This window comes from Rattus norvegicus, chromosome 9, assembly GCF_021556685.1.
Source record: "Rattus norvegicus strain SHRSP/BbbUtx chromosome 9, alternate assembly SHRSP_T2T, whole genome shotgun sequence".
Classification (NCBI taxonomy): domain Eukaryota; kingdom Metazoa; phylum Chordata; class Mammalia; order Rodentia; family Muridae; genus Rattus; species Rattus norvegicus.
In genome coordinates, this window is record NC_141542.1 from 64996870 (window position 1) to 65019308 (window position 22439).

General features: G+C 43.7%; 1 protein-coding gene across 15 annotated transcripts in view; it reads left to right on the forward strand.

Annotated features, from left to right (window-relative positions):
- Positions 1-22439, forward strand: part of Myo1b (myosin Ib) — a 161712-nt gene that overhangs the window by 97415 nt on the left and 41858 nt on the right. For 9 of the 15 annotated variants that reach the window (XR_015628381.1, XR_015628383.1, XR_015628382.1 and 6 more), the window contains 6 exon segments: positions 1489-1552; positions 11858-11956; positions 14497-14600; positions 15973-16120; positions 16395-16513; positions 22326-22412. Coding sequence is in view for 12 of the 15 variants with exons in the window: in NM_053986.3 (NP_446438.1) it covers positions 1489-1552; positions 11858-11956; positions 14497-14600; positions 15973-16120; positions 16395-16513; positions 22326-22412 (621 nt within the window). In the remaining 3 variants the exon portion in view is untranslated. 15 annotated transcript variants of the gene reach the window in all.

The following is a 22439-nucleotide window of genomic DNA, read 5'->3' on the forward strand; positions in this document are numbered from 1 at the left end:
GTGCTCCTCTTTTGCTGCTCCTACTGGAAGCTGTCAACATTTCTCCCCTAATCAGTACGGCCACCTGATACCCTGGTCCCTTGACACCATTGCATCTGGTCCTACTCCTTTCTAGTCCAATGCACACTAATCAGGTGATCTTGTCAAGTGGCAAATCTGATCATGCCTCCTTGTTTAGGAAACTTCAGGCACAATGGCTCAAATCAGGAGAATGTCAGAAGGTCACAGTGCTCTGAGTTTGTTCTCCAGGCTGAAACCCTTCCTCTCTGTCCTAACAGGAGCTGGTCTTTGTGCCTGCTCCTTCTGTTCCGTAACTCCTGTCCACCTAACTTCAGACACTTTGCATTAACTGTGAACTCACTTCCTCCTCCCTTGTCTTCCCACCTTGTATAACCATGTGTATCCATGAGCTCTGGCAAGCTTGTCTCTCTACCACAATGTCCTATTTACCAGGATGCCAGCTCCTTCCCAACAGATATGGTGTCTGTTTTCTTTTCTTTGTTTCTCCTCTGCCGTTTTCAACCTAGAAGAAATGATTTGGAGACATCTGCCTAATGCACGTGAAGATTTGAAAAGGATAGATGACAGTGGAAGACAGTGAGGGAGCATCTGTAAGCTAATAAAAAAGTCACAAATTGCATTGTTGACTAAGTACCACGTGGTCATGTTTTTTTCACCCTTCCTATCACATTTGAGAAGTAATGTAACTCTTAGGGAAAATTATATACAAAGTGTCTATGATTAAGGTAGGACATGAAACAAAACAAAAAAACTTTTACTAGTTAAGTAAGCATACTCATTTTCAAACACAGAGCAGCTGTCATGGTTACTCTGATGTTCATGCTACTCTTCAGCCGTGCATTGGAGACTGACCTTAAACTTCACAATGTTACACTCCAGCCGTCTTAAGATACTCTCCATACAGTGCGATGTGAACCTGGGCTCTACATTGCTGTACGGTGTAGGTCAAAGGCTACCAAAAGGAATCAGTAGTCTTTGATCCTGAGCCTGTGACAGCACATCATTGTGTGTTGGTTAGGATAGATGGGAATATGGACTGTCGTGGTTCTCTTACTGCCCGAGTTTGTGTGGCTGAAAACACATTTGCCTAGGAAATGAAATAACTTATCTTTCCAATCAGTTTCACTGCCAAGACTTGTTTTCAGTCTTGATTTGAGAAAGGTCTGAAGTGGAGAAAAAAAAAAAATCACGTGATGGAAAGGAGCCACCCTGCTCCTTGCGTGAGTGCCTGTCAGTGTGCATGTGTGTCGGCCACAATTGTTCTGAAATCAGCGGAAGCCCGATGGGTTGTAGGTCTCAGGTAGTCAGTGTGAATTATTCTCGGAGGCACGTGGCTTCGAGTCATGTTTACCTGAAGTTACCTTTCTTAATTCCATTGAGACAAAGGACTAAAAGTGAGTCAGCTTGCTGCTTTTCAAAAGTGCACCAGGGGGTTTGAGATGAACTTACGGAGTCTTTCTTTGACAGGGCAAATACATGGATATTGAATTTGACTTTAAAGGCGATCCGCTGGGAGGAGTGATAAGTAACTGTAAGTATTTTTTACTTGACTCTTTATAAGCCAGTCGAGAATAATAAAACAGGCATTCTAAAATAGTGGAAAATTTAAACACTGTGTCCGGAAGACGAGAAGAAGCCGGTTTACTTTTCTAAAAAAATTTTAGCCATTGCATTCCAGATTGCTTTATGATATTATGTAAGATATGTACATGTATGCACATATATGTATACGTGCATATAGTTTGTTTTGGTTTTTGAGAAAGAAATTACTTTCCCTTTTCTGTTAATATTTTTATTCATTTTACATTCTGATTGTAGTCCCCTCTTTACTCAATCCGTACCCCCATTCTCCCTACCCTTCTCTGAGAGTGTAGAGGCTCTCCCTGGGTATCCCCCCAACCCTGATACATCAGTTCTCTGCAGGTTAGGTGCATCTTCTCCCACTGAGGCCGGACAAGGTAGTCCAGTTAGGGGAACAGCATTCACAGGCAGGCAGTAGATTAAGGTACAGCACCCGCTCCAGTTGTTGGGGGACCTGCCTGAAAACTGAGGTGCACATCTGCTACATATGTGTGGCAGTGGGAGAGGAGGTAGGTCCAGCCTGTGTATGCTCTTTGGTTGGTGTTTCAGTCTTTGAGAGACCCTAACAATCCAGGTCAGTTGATACTGTTGGTCTTTCTATGGAGTTCCTATCCCCTCGGAGTCCCTCAATCCTTCCCTCAACTCTTCCATAAGACTGTGTGAGCTTTGTTCAGTGTTCGACTGTGGCCCTCTGCGTCAGTTAGAGTCAGCTGACGAGTGGAGCCTCTCAGAGGGCAGTTATTCTAGGCTCCTGTCTGCAAGCATAAGAGAGTATCGTTAACAGTGCCAGGGATCGGTGCATGGGTATAAAGTTGGGTCAGTATTGGTTGGCTGTTCCCTCAGTCTGTGCTCCATCTTTGTCCCTGCACTTCTCGACAGGACAGATTTGGGATTGGAAAGTTTCGTGGTTAGGTTGGCTGGTGTCTTTATCTGTCGTCCACTGGAGGGCCTGCCTGGGTATAGGAAGTGGCCACTTCAGATTCCATATGCCCACTGCTTGGAGTCTCAGCTAACGTCACTCCCGTTGGATCCTGGGAGCCTCCCCCATCCCTGGTCTCTGGCATGTCTTAGAGATGCTCTCCCTCCGCCCTAGCTGCCAGTCTCCCTCCATTCTCCTGGTCCTCTGGCCCTCTCTCCTGTCTCTCCGCACACCTCCATCCTGAGCCCGCTCGCCCATTCCCCTTCCCAATTCCCTCTCTCACCCATTTCTCTCCCCCATCTGTTGAGAGAAAAATCTTAACTGTCTCACCCAAACAGGCCTCAAAACCCGTTTATCACCGTGGCTGGCTAAATTGTTGTTAAAAATGAATTTACTATTACCTTTGGGAAATTGTTTAGAAATGTACTAAAGTATTTGTTATGTTTAGATTCCACAGGTCTTTAAGCCAATCTGATGTGAAAAAAAGGTTCTTCAAGGGTGGTTTTCCATAACAAAATGTATTCTGTGATTAAAAATAAAATCTAAGGAATTTATTAATTAATTTTGTGGTGCCAAGATTGAACCTAGGGCCTCACACACACTGGGCAACTGTGCTGGGCTTTACCTTAGCCCTAAAATATAATTGACTTCTTGTTGTTGTTGTGGTGGTGGTGGTGGTGGTGCCTTGTTCGTTTGTTTGTTTGTTTGTTTGGGACAAGGTTTCTCTGTGTAGCCCTAGCTGTCCTGGAACTCATTCTGTAGACCAGATTGGCCTCAGACTCACAGAGATCCATCTGCTTCTGCTTCCCAAATGCTAGAATTAAAGGTGTGCCATTACCACCCAGGTAAATTAGTAGCTTTTTAAAGGAGTCTTTACCTGATACACTGAGGGAGCAGACCTTTACCTCAGATGTTATTTTGAGACGTGTCCCCTCTCTTCCATGATATCTAGATAATAAAAATGTAGTATAGCTAATAGTAAAACGTCGAATCATTATCTCCTCCTGAGGGTGGCTGAAGTAAGAAAGTCAGCAGGACTATGTAATGGCTGCTCAGTAGCTCCCAGGGTTTGTAGACTGTCAGGAGTTAGCTGCCTCTTGACTGGTTCTTGTGTGCCTTCCTTACCTTGGAGCCAGTGGGCCACAACACCAACCACTCTGATGCTTCTCCTTTTTTGATTTTTTCTTTTAAGTTTTAAATGTCATCTGTTTAGAAATTAATTATAACACAGTCGTTTATGCGCCCTCAGCCATTATCTTGCTTTCCTCTTGAGTGTTCTGCTTGTTTTTAGGATTAAACCTCCAGGCTCACCCCAGAGTGGTACAGGAATTGTTAGAATGAAAATAAATACACACGCAGACTAGATAAGGAAATGACAGAGCTGGCTAAGTGTTCGGAAGACCTTCAGCGGCTTGTTATGGCAGTGATATTTCTTTTGGTTTTTTTTAAAGATTTGAAAAAATTTCAGTTGTGTAGATGTGGATGTCTGTGTCTGTACCTGTGAGCGCAGATACCAGGAGAAGGTGTTGAATCCCTTAGAGCTAGAGGTACAGGTTGTCGTGAGCTGACTGATGTGGGTTCTGGGAAACTACCTTGGATCCTCCAGAGAACAGCAAACCCTCTTAACCACTGAGCCATCTCTCCGTTATCAGCATTCCGTTTTCAAGTGAAATATGCTGCAGAATCTGAGATATAAAATGGGGGAAATGAGCCATGATCTGGTTATATATATATATATATGTGTGTGTGTGTGTGTGTGTGTGTGTGTGTGTGTGTTTGATCTTTTTAGTAATCCTGGGGATTGAATTTAGGACCTCATTCTGATGTACTGTACCATGTGACACGGGCAGCCCTGGCTGTCCTGTTTCATCATTTGGGCATCTGTTTCATGAGCACATCTATTCCTTGTTCACTACATGATCTCTCTGGCGTTTCTTCATAGACAGCAAGTTACTGCAGTTCTCTGGGCCTCTACATCTTCATCCTGGAAGTGAGATTAGCAGTATCTAGCCGTGTGAGGATCTGATCCATCAGCTCTAAAATGCTTGTTGTGGGTCCTGGCATGTAGAGAACAGTCAATAAATGTTTATTTTCCATTTTTAAATACCAATTTGTTCATTGTTTATAGCCTTCCACCAAATACATAGTCTGTAAGTACAGAGACCACCTATCTATTACCAAACAACCAACAGCTGAATAAATCTGGCATCACACACACACACACAGTCACACACACTCACACACTCACACACACACACACTCAGACACTCACACACTCATACACACTCACACACACACTCACACACACTCACACACACTCATACACACTCACACACTCATACACACTCACACACTCACACACACTCATACACACTCACTCACACACTCACACACTCATACACACACAGACACACACTCACTCACTCACACACACACACTATCACCTGTCAATATATGCTTTTGAATAATTTGAGAAGCTCCAGATTTCATAATTTGTGTGTGTGTGTGTGTGTGTGTGTGTGTGTGTGTGTGTGTGTGTGTGTGTTTGATCTTTTTAGTAATCCTGGGGATTGAATTTAGGACCTCATTCTGATGTACTGTACCAGTAAGCTGCATCTCCTTTCTTTTTTTCCTATTTTATATGCTTCCACACTAACACATAAGTAGCCCTCTGGAGGTAGAAGTCAGGAAGCCATTAATAGCCCTAAGTGTCTTTGGCTTTTCCCTGTGACCATTGCCCCATCTGTCTCACTGGACTGAAGAGCAAAGCCATCATGAATGTGATCTGGAGAAAACCTCATTCCCAGCAGTGCAGTCAGTTGCTCCTCCTCCTGGGTCAGGGAGGAGTGAGGAAGGATTAGGTGAGGCTGGGGGGTTTCCCCAGGGAACATCCCCCCAAGACACAGGGAGGCAGAGGAATGAACTGGCCCTTCACAGGAGGTAGAGTGGCAGTGTGCTTTTGGTTCGTCTCTTCTTGGATTTCTTGTGAATTTATGGTACAGTTGTTTGCCGCTTTTGTGTGTCGTCTCCTTGTGGCCTATTGTTTAACCTCTCTGTGGCACATTCTTACCATTGTAGTATATGCAACATGGTTGCACTCTTTTTTATATTGTGAAAGGCACGTAGCTTTGTTCTTTTATATACTTACTACTTTTGATCTTATTGGTGGTAAATCATTGATTAGGAATGAAACTGCCCGGTCCAATACATTCTCAAGGAAACTGATCTAATTTGTTTCTTGACACCATATGTGTGAGATGGATTTGGAGAACCTTGTAGATCAATCAATCACCAAGTTCACGGTAGCTGGTGAGCAGCTACCTACGTGTAAATAATATCTGCCTTTACTATGCCTTCTGTAGGACTGCAAATCATTAAAAAATTAGGCTGGCATATTATTTTGTTTGTAAAATTAGGCTGGGCTTCATTCACATTTTGATCATTTTCCCCTATGTGTATGTATGGCGGATACATGTGTGTAGGCTGGTGTGTGTGTGTGTGTGTGTGTGTGTGTGTGTGTGTGTGTGTGTGTGTGATCATCCTCAATTGTTTTTCCACCTTGTTCATTGAGACAGAGCCTTTCAGTCAAACTCTGAGTTCATGAGCATGGCTAGTTTCGCTACTCACCTTGGCCTGGAACTTCTGCCTTCTTAGATATTGCTACAAGCAGTCTATGGTAGACTATAAAAGCCTATCTGGCTTTTATGTGAGGCCTGGAGACCCAATTTCCAGTCTTCATGTTTGTAAAAGAATTGTAATGATTTAAAGTCTATGTCCCTAAAGGATGTTTATATTTTGGACTTTCCAGTGGAAATGTTGAGTTCCACTCAGCAATTCCTGGTTATTGGTTAGCTGGAGAAGAGGTAGGCAATTATTTTAGACAGGATAAAAATGGTTAAAATTGAATAATAATGATAGTTTCTTATATTATAAGCACACGTAATTTGAGCTCACCTTGCTTTAATGACAGGGCCTACGTGCATTAGATAAAATTAGGTGTTTTTTTTCCCAGTGTTCATCTTGAATCACCAGTGAGGAGGTGTGGGGTCTCTGGGACACTCGGCATTCTGAGTCATGGACTTGCAGCATTTTCTGTCCTCACTGGTAAAACTGAGATGAAGGTGATATTTCCACAGGCCTGCACCAAGAATCTGACCACTTCCTTATTCTGGATTCCTCTTTTGATGCTTTCTCTGTATTGACCTAACAGTAGTAGCACGCATTGATGAGATCTAATTTCTTCTTAACGTCTAAGCACCTGCTGGTTTGGGTGGACAGCAGGTCCATCCTGGTTGTCACATTCTCCTCCTGTCCAAATGGATATCGACTGGAAGGGAAGGGCAGCGCACAGCTCAGTGACGAGGACTAGGCTGCTGGGGACAGTGCCTACAGCTTCTGCTTTTCCATTCAGTATGAGGCTTCTTTTCCTAGGAGAGAGATCATGTGTGAAAGAAGACAGTTTTTCCAGGCAATCTAATCCTCTTGTTATGCCCTAGGGTAATGAGATTTTCTTCTTCTCCTTCCCAACCCTTTCGTTCTTTTTTATTTCATTCATTTTGATTCCTCTGTCTATTTTAAAAGCCTCCATCTTCCAGCGTGTACAATCATGGATGTTTTATTTCTAAGACACGAGCAGGCACATCTTGGGTATCAGCTGGTGATTTTTTTTGGAATTAGAAAGCCCCTGAAGTGAAGGCCGGACAGTAGTCAGCTGGTGATGGCCTGTTGGGTAGAAGAACAAATTCTGCTTCCAGGGTTTCTTCGTCCCCGTTGTTTCTTTGTTTGACCTAATAAGTTCATCTCTGCAGAATGTGAATTTATGTCGAAGTTTACATCTCAAGATGCAGTTGCACTGAGGCTTCTGGAGATTTTTCATATTCTCTGCTGTACTAAGTGTCTGGCATCGAGTAATAAGTTCTCTAAATCTCCCTATCAGAGGACCAGCCAGTACCAACAGTAGTTCCACAGGCAGAAGAGACCCAGTAGTGGTCTATTTTCACATCATTCAAGGCACATTTAAGTAAATTAATGTGGTCAGGTGAGAAGTCCCTAGAGTGAACTGAGTGTATAGCCTGTACTTTTAGTAATTATCTGCCATGGCTTCATGCTGTTTCCTTGTATTGGTACATGCCCATTTAGCACAAAGCACCAAGAGGGAATGTTTCAAGCATTAGTAAATTATTTGGGGGCAAACATCTCCTCTAATTACTTTTCTACCTAGAAGCTTATGACTTCCATGAAAACTCATGAAGAAACTGAAATAGGCTCTGGGGTGATCGAGTAAGCATTATAAGTTGTAAAACCTTCAACCGCTTTGTATAAAAGCTTCCTAGTTGTGTGAGGAATTGCTTGGTGAATTCAGGGGTTTTTATATAAAGTCTGGCATCTTCCAGATACTTAAGGTTTTTCCTTGTTCTTTTTCCTGAAAATTTTCAGAGCTTAACCATTAACCCCAGTAACCAAAGCTCTGGGTTCTTACTCTGTCTGTGGGACATAAGCCTTATTTTCTCATCCATCAAGTGGAGATGACAGAGTTAACCTCAGAGGAGATTCTCAGGGCTACCTATGCTAACAATGGAAAGAAAGCAGAAGTTCTGCTTTACTTCCCTCCTGCACCTTTCCTTATAAATGCATGTACTCTGAGTCGTGGGTGAATATGGCTATCGTTACCGACCATGCCGGTGCATGTATAGGTCAGATACCTTCAGTCAGCATTCTTCATTACCTGCGATGACTCTGACAGTCACAGCTGTTTCCTTTCTCCATTCTCAACATTTCAAAGGGGCCGGGTGTCAGCCCGCACAGTAGGATATAATTGCACAATTGTGGCCAATGGGTTTCATGCTTTCTGAAGGTACGACTTTGTCTTGAAGCATAAGAAATGATGTGTTAAGTACTGTCAACCACTTGTCCCCGTGACTAAGGAGCCACTGTTAGGTAAGCAGCAGACTGTGGAGGGAGGTATCCAACACTTGGGGATCTGAACAGAGGCTGGAGTCGTTAATTACTCTGCCTTCCTCACCCACACTGTCTCAGTCATAAGCAATTTGTCATTCCTCTCTGAGTGTGTGTGCGTGTGTGTGTGTGTGTGTGTGTGTGTGTGTGTGTGTGTGTGTGTGTGTGTGTGTGTGATACATGTGCCATGGGCCGTGTAAGGGTCAGAAGATGATTTCAGGGGTTGAGACTCTCCTACTTTGTTTGGGCCAGGGTATCCTATTCACTGGTGCAGGTCCAGGTAGATTGTGGGAATTCTCTTCGCTCCTTCTAGTTCACTGGTGATGTCGGGAGCACAGACATGCACAGCCACATCCGGTTTTACATGGATTCCTGCTCTCTGAACTCTGGTCCTTATGCATGCTTGTCAAATGCTTTATCGCCTGAGCCATTTCCCCCAGCCATCAGCTGATCCTGTCACCTGAGAAGACATCTGTGCTAGTTTGTGTATAGCACAGTTACAAGTGTATGACGTAAAAGCCAAGAGGAAGAATGCTTTCATGCCTGCTCCCTCCTTACTAATTCCTGGTGTTAGTGACTGGTTCCTGGTGTTAGTGATGGTTCCTGGTGTTAGTGATGGTTCCTGGTGTTAGTGATGGTTCCTGGTGTTTAGTGATGGTTCCTGGTGTTAGTGACTGGTTCCTGGTGTTAGTGATGGTTCCTGGTGTTAGTGATGGTTCCTGGTGTTTAGTGATGGTTCCTGGTGTTAGTGATGGTTCCTGGTGTTAGTGACTGGTTCCTGGTGTTAGTGATGGTTCCTGGTGTTAGTGATGGTTCCTGGTGTTAGTGATGGTTCCTGGTGTTAGTGATGGTTCCTGGTGTTAGTGATGGTTCCTGGTGTTTAGTGATGGTTCCTGGTGTTAGTGATGGTTCCTGGTGTTAGTGATGGTTCCTGGTGTTAGTGATGGTTCCTGGTGTTAGTGACTGGTTCCTGGTGTTAGTGATGGTTCCTGGTGTTTAGTGACTGGTTCCTGGTGTTAGTGATGGTTCCTGGTGTTTAGTGATGGTTCCTGGTGTTAGTGATGGTTCCTGGTGTTTAGTGATGGTTCCTGGTGTTAGTGATGGTTCCTGGTGTTAGTGACTGGTTCCTGGTGTTAGTGACTGGTTCCTGGTGTTTAGTGATGGTTCCTGGTGTTTAGTGATGGTTCCTGGTGTTAGTGACTGGTTCCTGGTGTTAGTGATGGTTCCTGGTGTTAGTGATGGTTCCTGGTGTTAGTGATGGTTCCTGGTGTTTAGTGATGGTTCCTGGTGTTAGTGACTGGTTCCTGGTGTTAGTGATGGTTCCTGGTGTTAGTGATGGTTCCTGGTGTTTAGTGATGGTTCCTGGTGTTAGTGACTGGTTCCTGGTGTTAGTGATGGTTCCTGGTGTTAGTGATGGTTCCTGGTGTTAGTGATGGTTCCTGGTGTTAGTGACTGGTTCCTGGTGTTAGTGACTGGTTCCTGGTGTTAGTGATGGTTCCTGGTGTTTATTAGTGATGGTTCCTGGTGTTTATTAGTGACTGGTTCCTGGTGTTAGTGATGGTTCCTGGTGTTAGTGATGGTTCCTGGTGTTAGTGATGGTTCCTGGTGTTAGTGATGGTTCCTGGTGTTTAGTGATGGTTCCTGGTGTTAGTGACTGGTTCCTGGTGTTAGTGATGGTTCCTGGTGTTTAGTGATGGTTCCTGGTGTTTAGTGATGGTTCCTGGTGTTAGTGACTGGTTCCTGGTGTTAGTGATGGTTCCTGGTGTTAGTGACTGGTTCCTGGTGTTAGTGATGGTTCCTGGTGTTAGTGATGGTTCCTGGTGTTAGTGATGGTTCCTGGTGTTAGTGACTGGTTCCTGGTGTTAGTGACTGGTTCCTGGTGTTAGTGATGGTTCCTGGTGTTTATTAGTGACTGGTTCCTGGTGTTAGTGATGGTTCCTGGTGTTAGTGACTGGTTCCTAGTGTTTAGTGGGTGAGTGGTGCTGATTCCAGAAGGAATTGATGTGTGAATGGACAAAGCAGAATCAACCCTTGTTTGTATTTCCCACCTAGTCTGTTACTTTCTTCTAGAAGTGGGGATTTTCTCTCAGCACTAGCTCCTCTGTGCAGAGTCTGCCCCTGGGTTCTTGGCTCTGTGGTTGTACAGTACTGTTCTGATCTCTCAGAAGCTTACCTGCTTAACAAGTAAAACTGTACTGTAGTTTTAACCACTTATTTTTCTGCACTCGTGTATACTTAATTGTTTGAGATGATGAATTTTGCAGCTGCTTTCCCCTAAGTTACATTGGTTTGTGCTTTCCACTTTCTACGTAACCTCCCACCCCCTAGTCTTCATTAGTCTTCACCCACGGTTTAGGGGCATTGTAGTCTCCCGAGTTGTCGAATTCTCCTCACCCTTCATCCTCAAATGCTCCTCAGATGCCTCAGACACACATGGAAACCATCAGTGAGCATTCCCATGGTGCTCACACCTGCTTAATAAATAATATTTGGATTTCAATGCGATTTGGACCAGTAATATAAGTACAGAGACCTGATGGTTTAGAATGTCGTTGTTATAATGTTTATATTACAAGTATAGATTTATAAAGATGCATTTTATAGTTAAAATTGGTCCTTGCCAGTAGTTCTCAGACCCTCCGTAGTGTACCTGGTGAGGAGTTAGCAGGATTCAGGGCAGGAGGAGACCACTGTCTGTAATTCTGTCACAGTGACTCCTTTCTGTTTTTTTTTTTTTTTTTTTTGTTATTTTTTTGTTTGTTTGTTTCTAGGTAAAAATTTGAAAACTTGCTGAGTCCTTAAGTTTAAGAGATGGAAAAGTGTCTGGAGTTAGTGAATATATTGTTAAATAACAGGAAATCCTAAAACTTGAGGATCTAGAAAACCCAGCCTAATTCCTCCAGAAGGTGGAGAGTGTTGGGGGGGCGTGGGGGCTGATGGGTCAGCTGGTCAGATATGAGTTCAGATGGTCCTGTGTGTTCAACAATATGATACCTTATAAAACAAGATATCATCCAAGAAGCGCCTACAGACTGGACCTTGAAGCTTGGTTTTTTGTTTGTTTGTTTGTTTTTGTTTTTGCATTATAATTATGTGGATCTGAATGGAGGCATTTCAATACTTATATTTGTAACATTACATTTTAAAGACTTTAATATGACCATAAAAAAGAGGATATTAGTATAAAGGGCTGTTATCTTGAATGACTTGTTGGATGTAACTGCTTAATTTGGTAATTTAGTTGATTTCAGTTGAGTTGTAATAATTTCTTTTATTGTTTTATTAGTATGAAACCAATGAAAGAGAGGGAAATGAAGTATACATATATTTGGAAGTAAAATAAACTCTATACAATTTAATTTTAGTTGTTTTTTTTTTTAGATCTTTTAGAGAAATCTCGTGTTGTTAAGCAGCCGAGAGGTGAAAGAAACTTCCATGTGTTCTATCAGCTGCTCTCGGGTGCCTCTGAGGAACTCCTCCGTAAGTCTATGGGTGCCTCTGAGGAACTCCTCCGTAAGTCTATGGTTCTGGGGTGAGATTTTTACTGTCAGACTATTCTGAAGCATTCTCTACAATATTCAGTCTGTATGCTTTCCCTGGCAACATTTTTTTTTTTTTTATTCTGATTGCCTCTACCACACCCAACATTTCTTTCATATTTCTGTATTTCACCAGGACCAAATTATAGTTGGGGAGGGCTCCTCACAAACTTAAAATCAAAATGGAGAACTGTACCATTTAAGGAAATAAAATTGTACCGTGTAGTAAAGGTCTACAGTTGTATAAGAATTTTTTCAGTAAGGATTTAAAAAGCATGGGGAATTAGTGGCTGCACAAGTGGGGCGGTGAACAGAAGTGCCTGCCTCCAAGTCCAACACCCTGAGTTCCATCCCTGGAGAAAACCAAACAAGTTTTCACCTCTATACCCTTGCCATGATACAAATGCACACACAAACACACACACACACACACACACACACACACACACACACACATACATATACTTACTCATATACAGTAAATAAGTAATAATTTAAGTCATAGGGAAGATATTTGTAGCTATCCAAAAGCTAACAATAAGACTTTACAACAAGAATACATACTCTACTATGTTCATAGCAGTCTTATTTATAATAGCCAGATGTCCCTCAACAGAGGGACAGATACAGAAAATGTGGTGCATTTACACAATGGAGTACTACTCAGCTATCAAAAACAATGACTTCATGAAATTCATAGGCAAATGGATGGAACTTGAAAATATCATCCTGAGTGAAGTAACCCAATCACAGAAAAACACACGTGATATGCACTCACCGATAAGTGGATAGTAGCCCAAATGCTCAGATTACCCAAGATACAATCCACAGACCACATGAAGCTCAAGAAGGATGACCAAAGTGCAGATGCTTCAATCCTTAGAAGGGGGAACAAAAATTTTCACAGGAAGAAATATGGAGACCAAGTGTGGAGCAGAGACTGAAGGAAAGGCCATTCAGAGACTGCCTCACCTGGCATCAGCTTATACAGCTACCAAACCCAGACAATATTGCTGATGCCAAGAAGTGCATGCTGACTGGAGCCTGATACAGGCTGTCTCCTGAGAGGCTCTCCCAGAGCATGACAAATACCGAGGCAAATGCTAGCAGCCAACCATTGAACTGAGAACGGGATCTGCATTGGAGGAGTTAGAGAAAAGATTAAAGGAGCTGAAGGGGCTTACAACCCCATAGGAACAACAATGCCAACCAACCAGACCCCCAGAGTTCTCAGGGACTAAACCACCAACCCAAGTGTACACTTGGAGCTACCCATGGGTCCAGCCGCATATGTAGCAGAGGATAGCCTTGTTGGGCACCAATGGGAGGAGAAGCCCTTGGTCCTGCCAAAGCTTGATGCGCCAGGGTAGGGGAATGTTAGGGTGGGGAGTCGAGAAGCGATGGGTGGGTGGGTGGGGGAACACCCTCATAGAAGCAGGGCGAGGGGAATGAGATAGGGGGTTTATGGATGAGAAACCGGGAAAGGGGATAACATTTGAAATGTAAGCAAACAAAATTCAATAAAAAAGTAAATTAAATACAAACAATTAGACTTTTAGAGATTTTAGAGAATTAAAAAGTTCACAAGGAAATTAATAGCTATTGACTACATCATCAGTATTCAGTAGCTTCCGGCTATATCATCAACAGTTCAAACAAGAGTAGCTGGGGAAGGTCTGTCACTCAGGGAGACAAGCTCTTCCATTTGTTACTTTTCCTATGTCTGTGACTCATTACTTAGGGACAAGCAATGTAAGGACAGAAAGGTGGCCCCTAGGCGTGGCACAAGGCGTGATGATAGCAGCATTTGCAGTTGTAGGAGTGGGGCTGTGAGGCTGCTTACATCTGGGCAGACCGAGAGTTCAGAGAGGCGAATACTGGTGATGTTTACTTTGGACTCCATGGATGGTGCCACCCACGTTTCCAGTGTGTCTTCTCTGTATTAAATCTACCTCAGATCATCTAGTGTCATGTCTCTTAGGTGATTCTAAATTCAGTTGATAATGAAAATTAACCCTCACTACCATGTTCACTGATAATCCACAATTGCACATTAAAAGTCATTGAGCTACTCACTACACATAATTAGCAAAGCGTTTGTAGCCTTGCAAGCTACTGCTCTAATGAGAGCCTCTGACTGTCAGTAACAGTTTCCCCCAGAGCCAGGAAAAGATCACAGTCTGTAACCTGTCTTCTCAGCTTTGGGGTTGTATCACTCCAGAATAATTCATAGGAATCCAAAGCCAATTTATATGAAGGGCATTTTCCATTTCCTTGTACCTATCAATCCCACATTACAATATCTCCCAGCACCAGTTACAGAAGTGGGTTTTGATCTCTCTGCATCTGGTTTTTTTTTGTTCTGGTTGTTGACTTGATACATATTACAAAGGGCATGTTATCTGGGCAGTACAAAGGGAAATTGTGAAGAGTGGCACTTTTATTGATAGAATGTATCAACTTGTATGCATGACTCCACAGACAAGCTTAAACTGGAGCGGGATTTCAGCAGATACAACTATCTGAGTCTGGACTCTGCCAAAGTGAATGGTGTGGACGACGCTGCCAATTTCAGAACTGTCAGGGTAAGAAGTGCCTTCTTTTACAATGGGTAACCCCCTTCCTGCTTGGCCAGAACTGCTTACAGCTCAGTTTTCTTTACGTTTTAATTTATGCTCCTAAGAATTCACTATGTTTTTATCAGTTTGGCTTTTACACTAGCTCAACAATCATGGAAGGTTTTGAAGGCCATGTTTACTAGAGCATGCTGATTTAGCATTTATAAAGAGGAACCTTCATCTATTTTCCTGGGACATGACTCTCGGTGTGTACTGAAATTCTAAGTAATCTTTTAGCCAGAGTTAATTTTCAGATGTGAAATCTTGCCTTTGGGTCCTGTTAGGTTGAAAGTGTTTTTAGGCAAAAAATTACGTTTTTAAGCAGCTTTAGAAAATGGCAACACATTAGAAGAATCCACATTCCTCGTTCATTAGAAAAGAAGCGACTTTTACATAACACTCTGCTTTCTGTCTTTATGTGGCATCCACTTTCAAAATTACTCCCATTATGACATTATGGCAACTGGGATTGACTTCCAAATGAGACAGCTGGAGCTGTGAGGGGGAGGGGCAGGAGGTGAGGCAAGATTGACACCCGAAGCTGAATGAAGGGATGTGGGGTCCCCTCTTGTTCCTGTTATTCATGTATGTGTTTGAGCATTTCCATAACAGAAGGGTCCGTTACTCCCACTGCAGCGCAGAACACTTACACACATCCAGAAGGCAATGACAGCAGGCAGCTGTTCTAGGAAGAGCGCATCTCTCAGTATGCCACGGTGTAGAACGGCGTAAACACCCGAATATGGAAACAATAGTCTGGACATGATTTTGTTTAAGACTTGATTCCAAGGCCGGTTCTGTAACCACTTTGCCTGGCACATAGTTGGCACCCCATATGCATTTGTGCATGAATGAATGTGTCCCTTGTATCCTTGGGGCAATTCACCTTTGCGAGCCAATGTTTTCCTTGTACGTAAAGTAAGCCATGTTGTCTCCATTGCTGGAGGCAGCAGAAACAACTTGCTTGGCTTTGTTTCTAGAAGCAGAAGACCAGTGTGAACAAAAAACCCCGTTTTTCCCATCTGCGGAAACCAGCTGGTTGATTTGAAAGGGGGGAGGGGTACTGAGGCTCAGCTCCCAGCCCCCTCTTAATGTCTTCCTATCTCTGTACCACACTCTGCCATAACTCTGCACGGTGCCTGGGAGACTCTTAAATCACAGTTTGGATCCACCTATCAAGATAATTGCTTCGTGTTTTAGTTTTTTTTTTTACCCCAGAAATAAATCTGTAATAATATTCATTAAATTTCATTACTTGTTAAAACAAGCAAGCGGCAACAACAAAAAAACACCAGATACAGACGTATAGAGAGAAAACAGGTGCTTCTCTTCCTCCCAGAATGCCATGCAGATCGTGGGCTTTTCGGATCCTGAGGCCGAGTCTGTCCTGGAGGTTGTGGCAGCTGTCTTGAAACTGGGAAACATCGAGTTCAAGCCTGAATCACGAATGAACGGTTTGGATGAAAGCAAAATCAAAGACAAAAATGGTAAGTTAGTAGAGAAGCAGCTCGGCTTAGCAAACTCTTTGAATGTCTGCCGAGCTTCTAATCTAGAAAGCAAACCCTGGACTTATCATAGGTTTCAGAAAACTTACTAGTGCATGTAAACAGAAATACCACTGCAGTGAAGCTCTTGGCCTGCTGATTCACACGTGTGTTTATAGGCTTGAGTATGATTTAGAACGAACAGCTGCGGACTTGTTAACGATCATGAGTATCATACAGTCACTGTCCCTGTCTGTTCCTCTCTACTCCCTAACAGAGTTAAAAGAAATTTGTGAGTTGACCAGCATCGATCAAGTGGTTTTAGAAAGAGCGTTCAGTTTCCGAACGGTTGAGGCGAAGCAGGAGAAAGTTTCAACCACATTGAATGTGGCTCAGGTAGGTAAACTGTAGCATGCAGAAGAAAGCTTTACTTAAGTGGTAGTATCTCCCCCCCCCCCCCCCCAGAGCTGGGGACCGAACCCAGGGCCTTGCGCTTCCTAGGCAAGCGCTCTACCACTGAGCTAAATCCCCAACCCAAGTGGTGGTATTTTTATGTGAAATGTTATTTTGCAGGTGGTTACCTCGTGGCCATGCTCTATTCCACAGTATCATTGTGAGCAAGATGGCAGATATGTGTTGTTAGGGTAACAAAAGCTATATTTTATTCTGCTGAAGGTCAATCACACAAGGTTCATGTTCTATCCCAACCACAGTCCTAAGCCTCTCTCCCCAAGGCTGCTCACCTACAGGTCAGGATCCTGGGGTACACTCAAGGTGGCGTCTCTCCAGATGTGCAGTGTAGAGCAGTGCTCTGGGTCTCTGCTCACATACTGTCCAGAGGGCGTCACGGGGCTCTAAGGCTGTGTCCATTATCCTGAGTGAACAACGTCACTGGGTTTTGGTTATCAGGAGCAGCCTTGGGTATAGTGGGGATCATGACCAAGCCATTTTTACATATATAAGAGGCATTTTTACTGTGCTCATTACACATTGGAAACACTAAGGAAAATTAGACAGATATGAGTTTGTGTCCTAGGGAGCTGAGAAATAAGGTAGGGAATGCTAGATAAATAGACACAGCAAATACTCTGGCAAGCAGCATGTGTTAAGTATGCAGTGCTACAGTTAAGGGAGAATGGTGTCCATGGAAGGAAGGCCATTCACACTGAAAAGTGAGCTGGGAACCACCGGGACTGTCTAGTGGAAGTGACCATGATCTGCCTCACATTTCAAAGGGTCCTTCTGGCTGGACATAAAAGAGCAGAGCCTGAGGGAAAATAAAGGCAGTTGATAGGGACAACCACTAATCCAGAGGCAGATGACTGCCTTGCAACCAGGGGGTGTGGTGGAGCCTTGCTGGGTCTGCTTTGAAACCAGAGGCCACAAACAGAATTGCTGATGTCTTAAAAGCAAGGTAAAAGAGGAGTGACTGGGGATCGATCCCGTGATTCAGGAGAAGAGAATGGGTTGAAGCCCCAGTGGTCAGACGGGACTCTCTTCCACGTTGTTCTCGCAACTATGTTTCGCACACCAGAGAAGTCTTCCTACAGAAATTCAGATGTGTGTATGGTGACGTAAATGCACTCAGGTAGCAGCAGGAGGCCCTTGTGGTGTGAATCCTTTGTTCTGCAAGTTGGACATTTTTCTACTACTTGGTGCTGCTCTGGGCTGGAATTAAATGGCTTACTACTGCTCACACAGACCTGCAACCATATCTTGTGGTCCCACCCCCCTTGAAGCCAGCCCTGGGTGCACTGGAACGGTTGTGTGGTCACAGCCACTGTGGGACCGCAGGGTAGAATTCATTCATCCCTTCTGTTCCTTTCTGCTCTCCTTTACTTTCTCTGTATTTCCGAGGCCGTGGAAGTGCTTTGCCATATGGAGGTTGGACATTGTAGCAGCCCTCCCCTCAGTGGAACGGGTGTGTTCTTTCCTTTTAAATGATTGCTGGCTGCCTTCACAGTCAGATGGTGAGCAACTGACTTAATTGGGAAGACTTTGAAAGCACGCCGAGTACAAGATCCACAGGAACCCCTATTAGAGAAATTGAGACCGAGAAGAGCTCTGTGGATAGAGAAGAGGTTTAGATGAGAAATAATGGACAAAATGCTATGTCAAACAAAAAGACAGGTTGGGAGCCTGAGGATCAGGATCAACCAGGCTTGACTGCAGCCAACATGGCTGGGAAGCTCAAGTTGGGCTTGGAGAATGTGTGCAGGAGGATCTCAGACTTAGACACACATCATAGTTACCAGGGTGGCTTGGCTACTTTTCTTATTAATTTATTTATTTTCGACCATACCTCCAGAGAGGTGGGTGCTGTGGTCTGGGGGAGGAGTAAGCAGTTTGGGATCCTGATATAAGCAAAAGTGTTACTGATGGAGGGTCACCCGTAGAGAACCCTCAGAGGTGGACATTTCAGCAGCCAGGGGAGTTGTTATATGTGAGGTAAAACCATGAAAAATCCTGCGTTTCACAAGGATCCATGGGAATATGTGGGTTTGAGGTCTGCTTTTGTGGTGTTGGCCTCTTGCCTTTTATTCATCCAGACCAGACCCAGTTGCCTCTTAGTTGATAATTGAGTGACCTTTTATTGCTGAGTGAAACTTCCCCACATCTTTTAAACCTTTGTCAAGAAAGATGGCTTGAGCCATCTGAGGGGGTTGGCCACTCAGTCAGGGGCGGTTTTTTCTTAATGCTCTTGGCAGTGTCTGGTGGGCTTTCTGTCACAGGTCAGTTACTCCATTAGGCTTTACCTATAACATCCACCTGAGGTCCCAGTAACATCTTTATTACCCTTCCACTTCATCTTTCTCCCAGAGCACTTAGATCTTTCTGCAGACATGAATACCAATACGAAGCTACTGGAAACTTGAGACAGTCTGTGGTCCTGTGTGTACTGGAGGATTCTCTCCTTTGCCTCAGGGCCCTCTGTAATCTGACCCTACCTACATGACTTCTCTCAATGGCGGTGCTCCGTAAGAGCCCAGATTATTTTATTCTCTTGCTTGTCCATCATCCATATGCTGTTGCCCATCCATGGGCTTCATGTAATTTTACTCCATCCAAAGAGATTTTTCTGACCAAATAGGCCCCTAAGTCCCCCATTTTCTGACCTCCTCTTTCCCCGCATGCTGGTTCTTACCCTCCTTCTGATGGAGGTCTTTGTGTCAACGTAATCTCTGCTGCCGCTGCCATTTGTGTCCCATTCCAGGCCAGGCTTGATGCTGGCCACTTTAGAAGCAGTTTCCCAGGGGTTTTCCTCTGTGAGCATCAAGGGGCTGCAGAAAGCAAGCGCTTTCATAGTGTGCTTAGGGTCTGAAGTGGTGACAACACCCGTGGTGTTCCCCTCACACTCGTGCTGTTTCTGCCCTCGGGTCAAGAGTACACCCGCTTGATTCCCTCCCCTCCTCCCCTTTCCTCTCCCCTCTTTTCCTTTCTTCCCTTTTCTTCTCCCCTACCTTCTTCCTTCTCTCTCTCCAATTTCTAGCAAGTTTTCTAGTTTAATTTCCTACTCCTGGTCCAGAGGGTCTCCAAGACAAGCAGGAAAGGGCTTTCATTATTAACCAGGAAATGGGCAGAGCAAGTGCTCTCCTCTCACTCTAAAAAATAAGAATTCAATAAATATTCCACAGCCTAACAAGACGTGTTCTTCATAAAGTGAAGACGTACCAATTTATTTTAACAAGAATTCTTGACACACTACAGTCTGTGTTGTGTTTTGTTAAAAGATAGAGAAGCCAGGGATATGGTGGAGGTGTGATATGGTGTAGGGGAAGGGAGTTTCTCTGCAGGCCCATTCTGAGGCATCCCTTCCCCCTCTGAAGTACCAGCCATAGTATGGTATGGTATGGTATGGTATGGTATAGTATAGTATAGTATAGTATAGTATAGTATAGTATAGTATAGTATAGTAAGAGTTTATTCAGGGCATGGGGAGGGGAGTTGAGAGAAAGGGAGAGAGAGGAGGGGGAGGAAGGAAGGGAAGGAGGGAGGGAGGGAGGGAGGGAAGGAAGGAAGGCAGGCATAGAGGCCGGTCCAGAGCATGTTGAGGGAGAGGGGAACGGGGAGGGGGGGAGCAGCAGGAGCAAGAGGGCAAGAGAGAGGGGAGGAGGCAAACAACCCCTTTTTAAGTGAGTCAGGCACACCTGTCTGTTGCCAGGTAACCGTGGGGCAGAGTCTAGAATAAATGCCTACAGTCTGCAAGGTACACGAGTGGCCAGTGTTTTCTAAGAACAGCAGAGCCTCTGGCTTCTTCAGCAAGGACAGTTGTTCTTGGACTGCTGACAGTGGGGCCATCTATACATGGTGCTAGTACTTAAGGCATACACTTGGCCACTTGGCACCCAGGGTATTCAAGAGAATTAGGTTTTCTCATCAAAGCCGCACTCTCCATCCAGCCTATGGATTCTGGATCATTAACGTGTGTGTGTGTGTGTGTGTGTGTGTGTGTGTGTGTGTGTGTGTGTGTCTGTCTGTCTGTCTGTCTGTCTGTCTGTGTCTGTGTCTGTGTCTGTGTCTGTGTGTCTGTGTCTATGTGTGTGTCTCTGTGTGTCTGAATGTGTGTGTGTGTGTGTGTCTGTGTCTGAGTGTGTCTGTGTGTCTATGTGTGTGTCTCTGTGTGTCTGAATGTGTGTGTCTCTCTGTGTGTGTTTGTGTGTGTGTGAGTGTGTGTCTGTCTGTCTGTGTCTGTGTGTCTGTGTCTATGTGTCTGTGTCTATGTGTGTGTCTCTGTGTGTCTGAATGTGTGTGTCTGTGTGTGTGTGTGTCTCTGAGTGTGTGTGTGTGTCTGTGTCTGAGTGTGTCTGTGTGTCTGAATGTGTGTGTCTCTCTGTGTGTGTTTGTGTGTGTGTGTGAGTGTGTGTGTCTTCTGCCTCATGTATGTTTCATCCCCGTGAACCAGTTTAAAGTGTACAAATAAGCACATAAAAGCATTTTACCTTCATACAACTTAACAAAAGCCCACGGTAGAAGAACATTTTTAGATAATATTCAAAGCTGAATAAAAACAGTAAAATTTTTTTAAAGATTTATTTATTTTTATGTATGTAAATGAGTACACTGTAGCTGTCCTCAGACACACCAGAAGAGGGCATCAGATCCCATTACAGATGGTTGTGAGCCACCATGTGGTTGCTGGGAATTGAACTCAGGACCTCTGGAAGAGCAGTCAGTGCTCTTAACCGCTGAGCTATCTCTCCAGCCCAAAACAGTAAGATTTTAAACCTACATATTTGGTTGTTATTAAGTTTTTGGATTGAGAGAACCATCTTTCTGTTTTCCTATTTTTGTATTTTATAAGATACTCTGTAACATTGCGTTCCTATTTATTGTTTAGGAATCTTTTGAACTTTGTAAATATGGGGTGGGGAGAGGAAACTATGTGTCAGCTGTGTCAGCACTGCATTTATGGATCAGAGTTGGAGGTCAAGTCCCTCTCCTCCCTTGTGTGCATCCTGGGCCTTAAACACAGGCCGCCTGGCTGGGGCCATGGCTGGGTGCATGGGGCCATGGCTGGGTGCATGGGGCCATGGCTGGGTGCATGGCAGCGGCTTTCTTCTCTGTAACTTCTCACTGGCCCCAGTTTTTAGGAATTTTATATCTCTCATGGCTCTTCGTAAAGTATCCTTCCCTTCTTTGAATCCTTTGAGATAGTCTACATATTCTTCCTGATTAGTTTATCAATTATACTCTCTCTTTTTATGGCTTCAATTAAAGACCTGGGTTTGTAACTGAAAATAAAGTTTATTGATTGTTTTCTTCTGACCTATTTTATTTCCTTTCCTTTGAGTGGGGAGGGCTGCTGTATTAAGGACACAACTTTTTGGTTTCTTTCCTACAACGTAAGCGTTTAGTTGTCCAGCTCAGTGATCCGTCTGTGTGTAACTACATTACATCTCTCTCATGAATGCTGAGTTTCCTATTCTTGGGATCCTCTCTTGCTTTTCCTTTGTTCTGAAACATCAGGATAAATATTTTTATAGCAAAACATTCTGGAATATTAAGCTGAATTTCCTGGGATGCAAAAAATGAAATCTGAGTGAAAAGTTTGCTTAATTCTCTTAAAGTTTGACTACTTAGCCAGTATGTAATAAAAATTGCCCCAAAGGGAAATTTGAAATAGTCTAAATATTTTTAAAGTATTTTAAATATTTTATAGAAATTAAGCATTTGTTCGTGTTAAGTTGTTCTTTTTTCTTTTTAATAGGCTTATTATGCCCGTGATGCCCTGGCTAAAAACCTCTACAGCCGGTTGTTTTCATGGTTGGTAAATCGAATCAACGAAAGCATTAAGGTATCGAATCTCTGTAAGACACTGTTT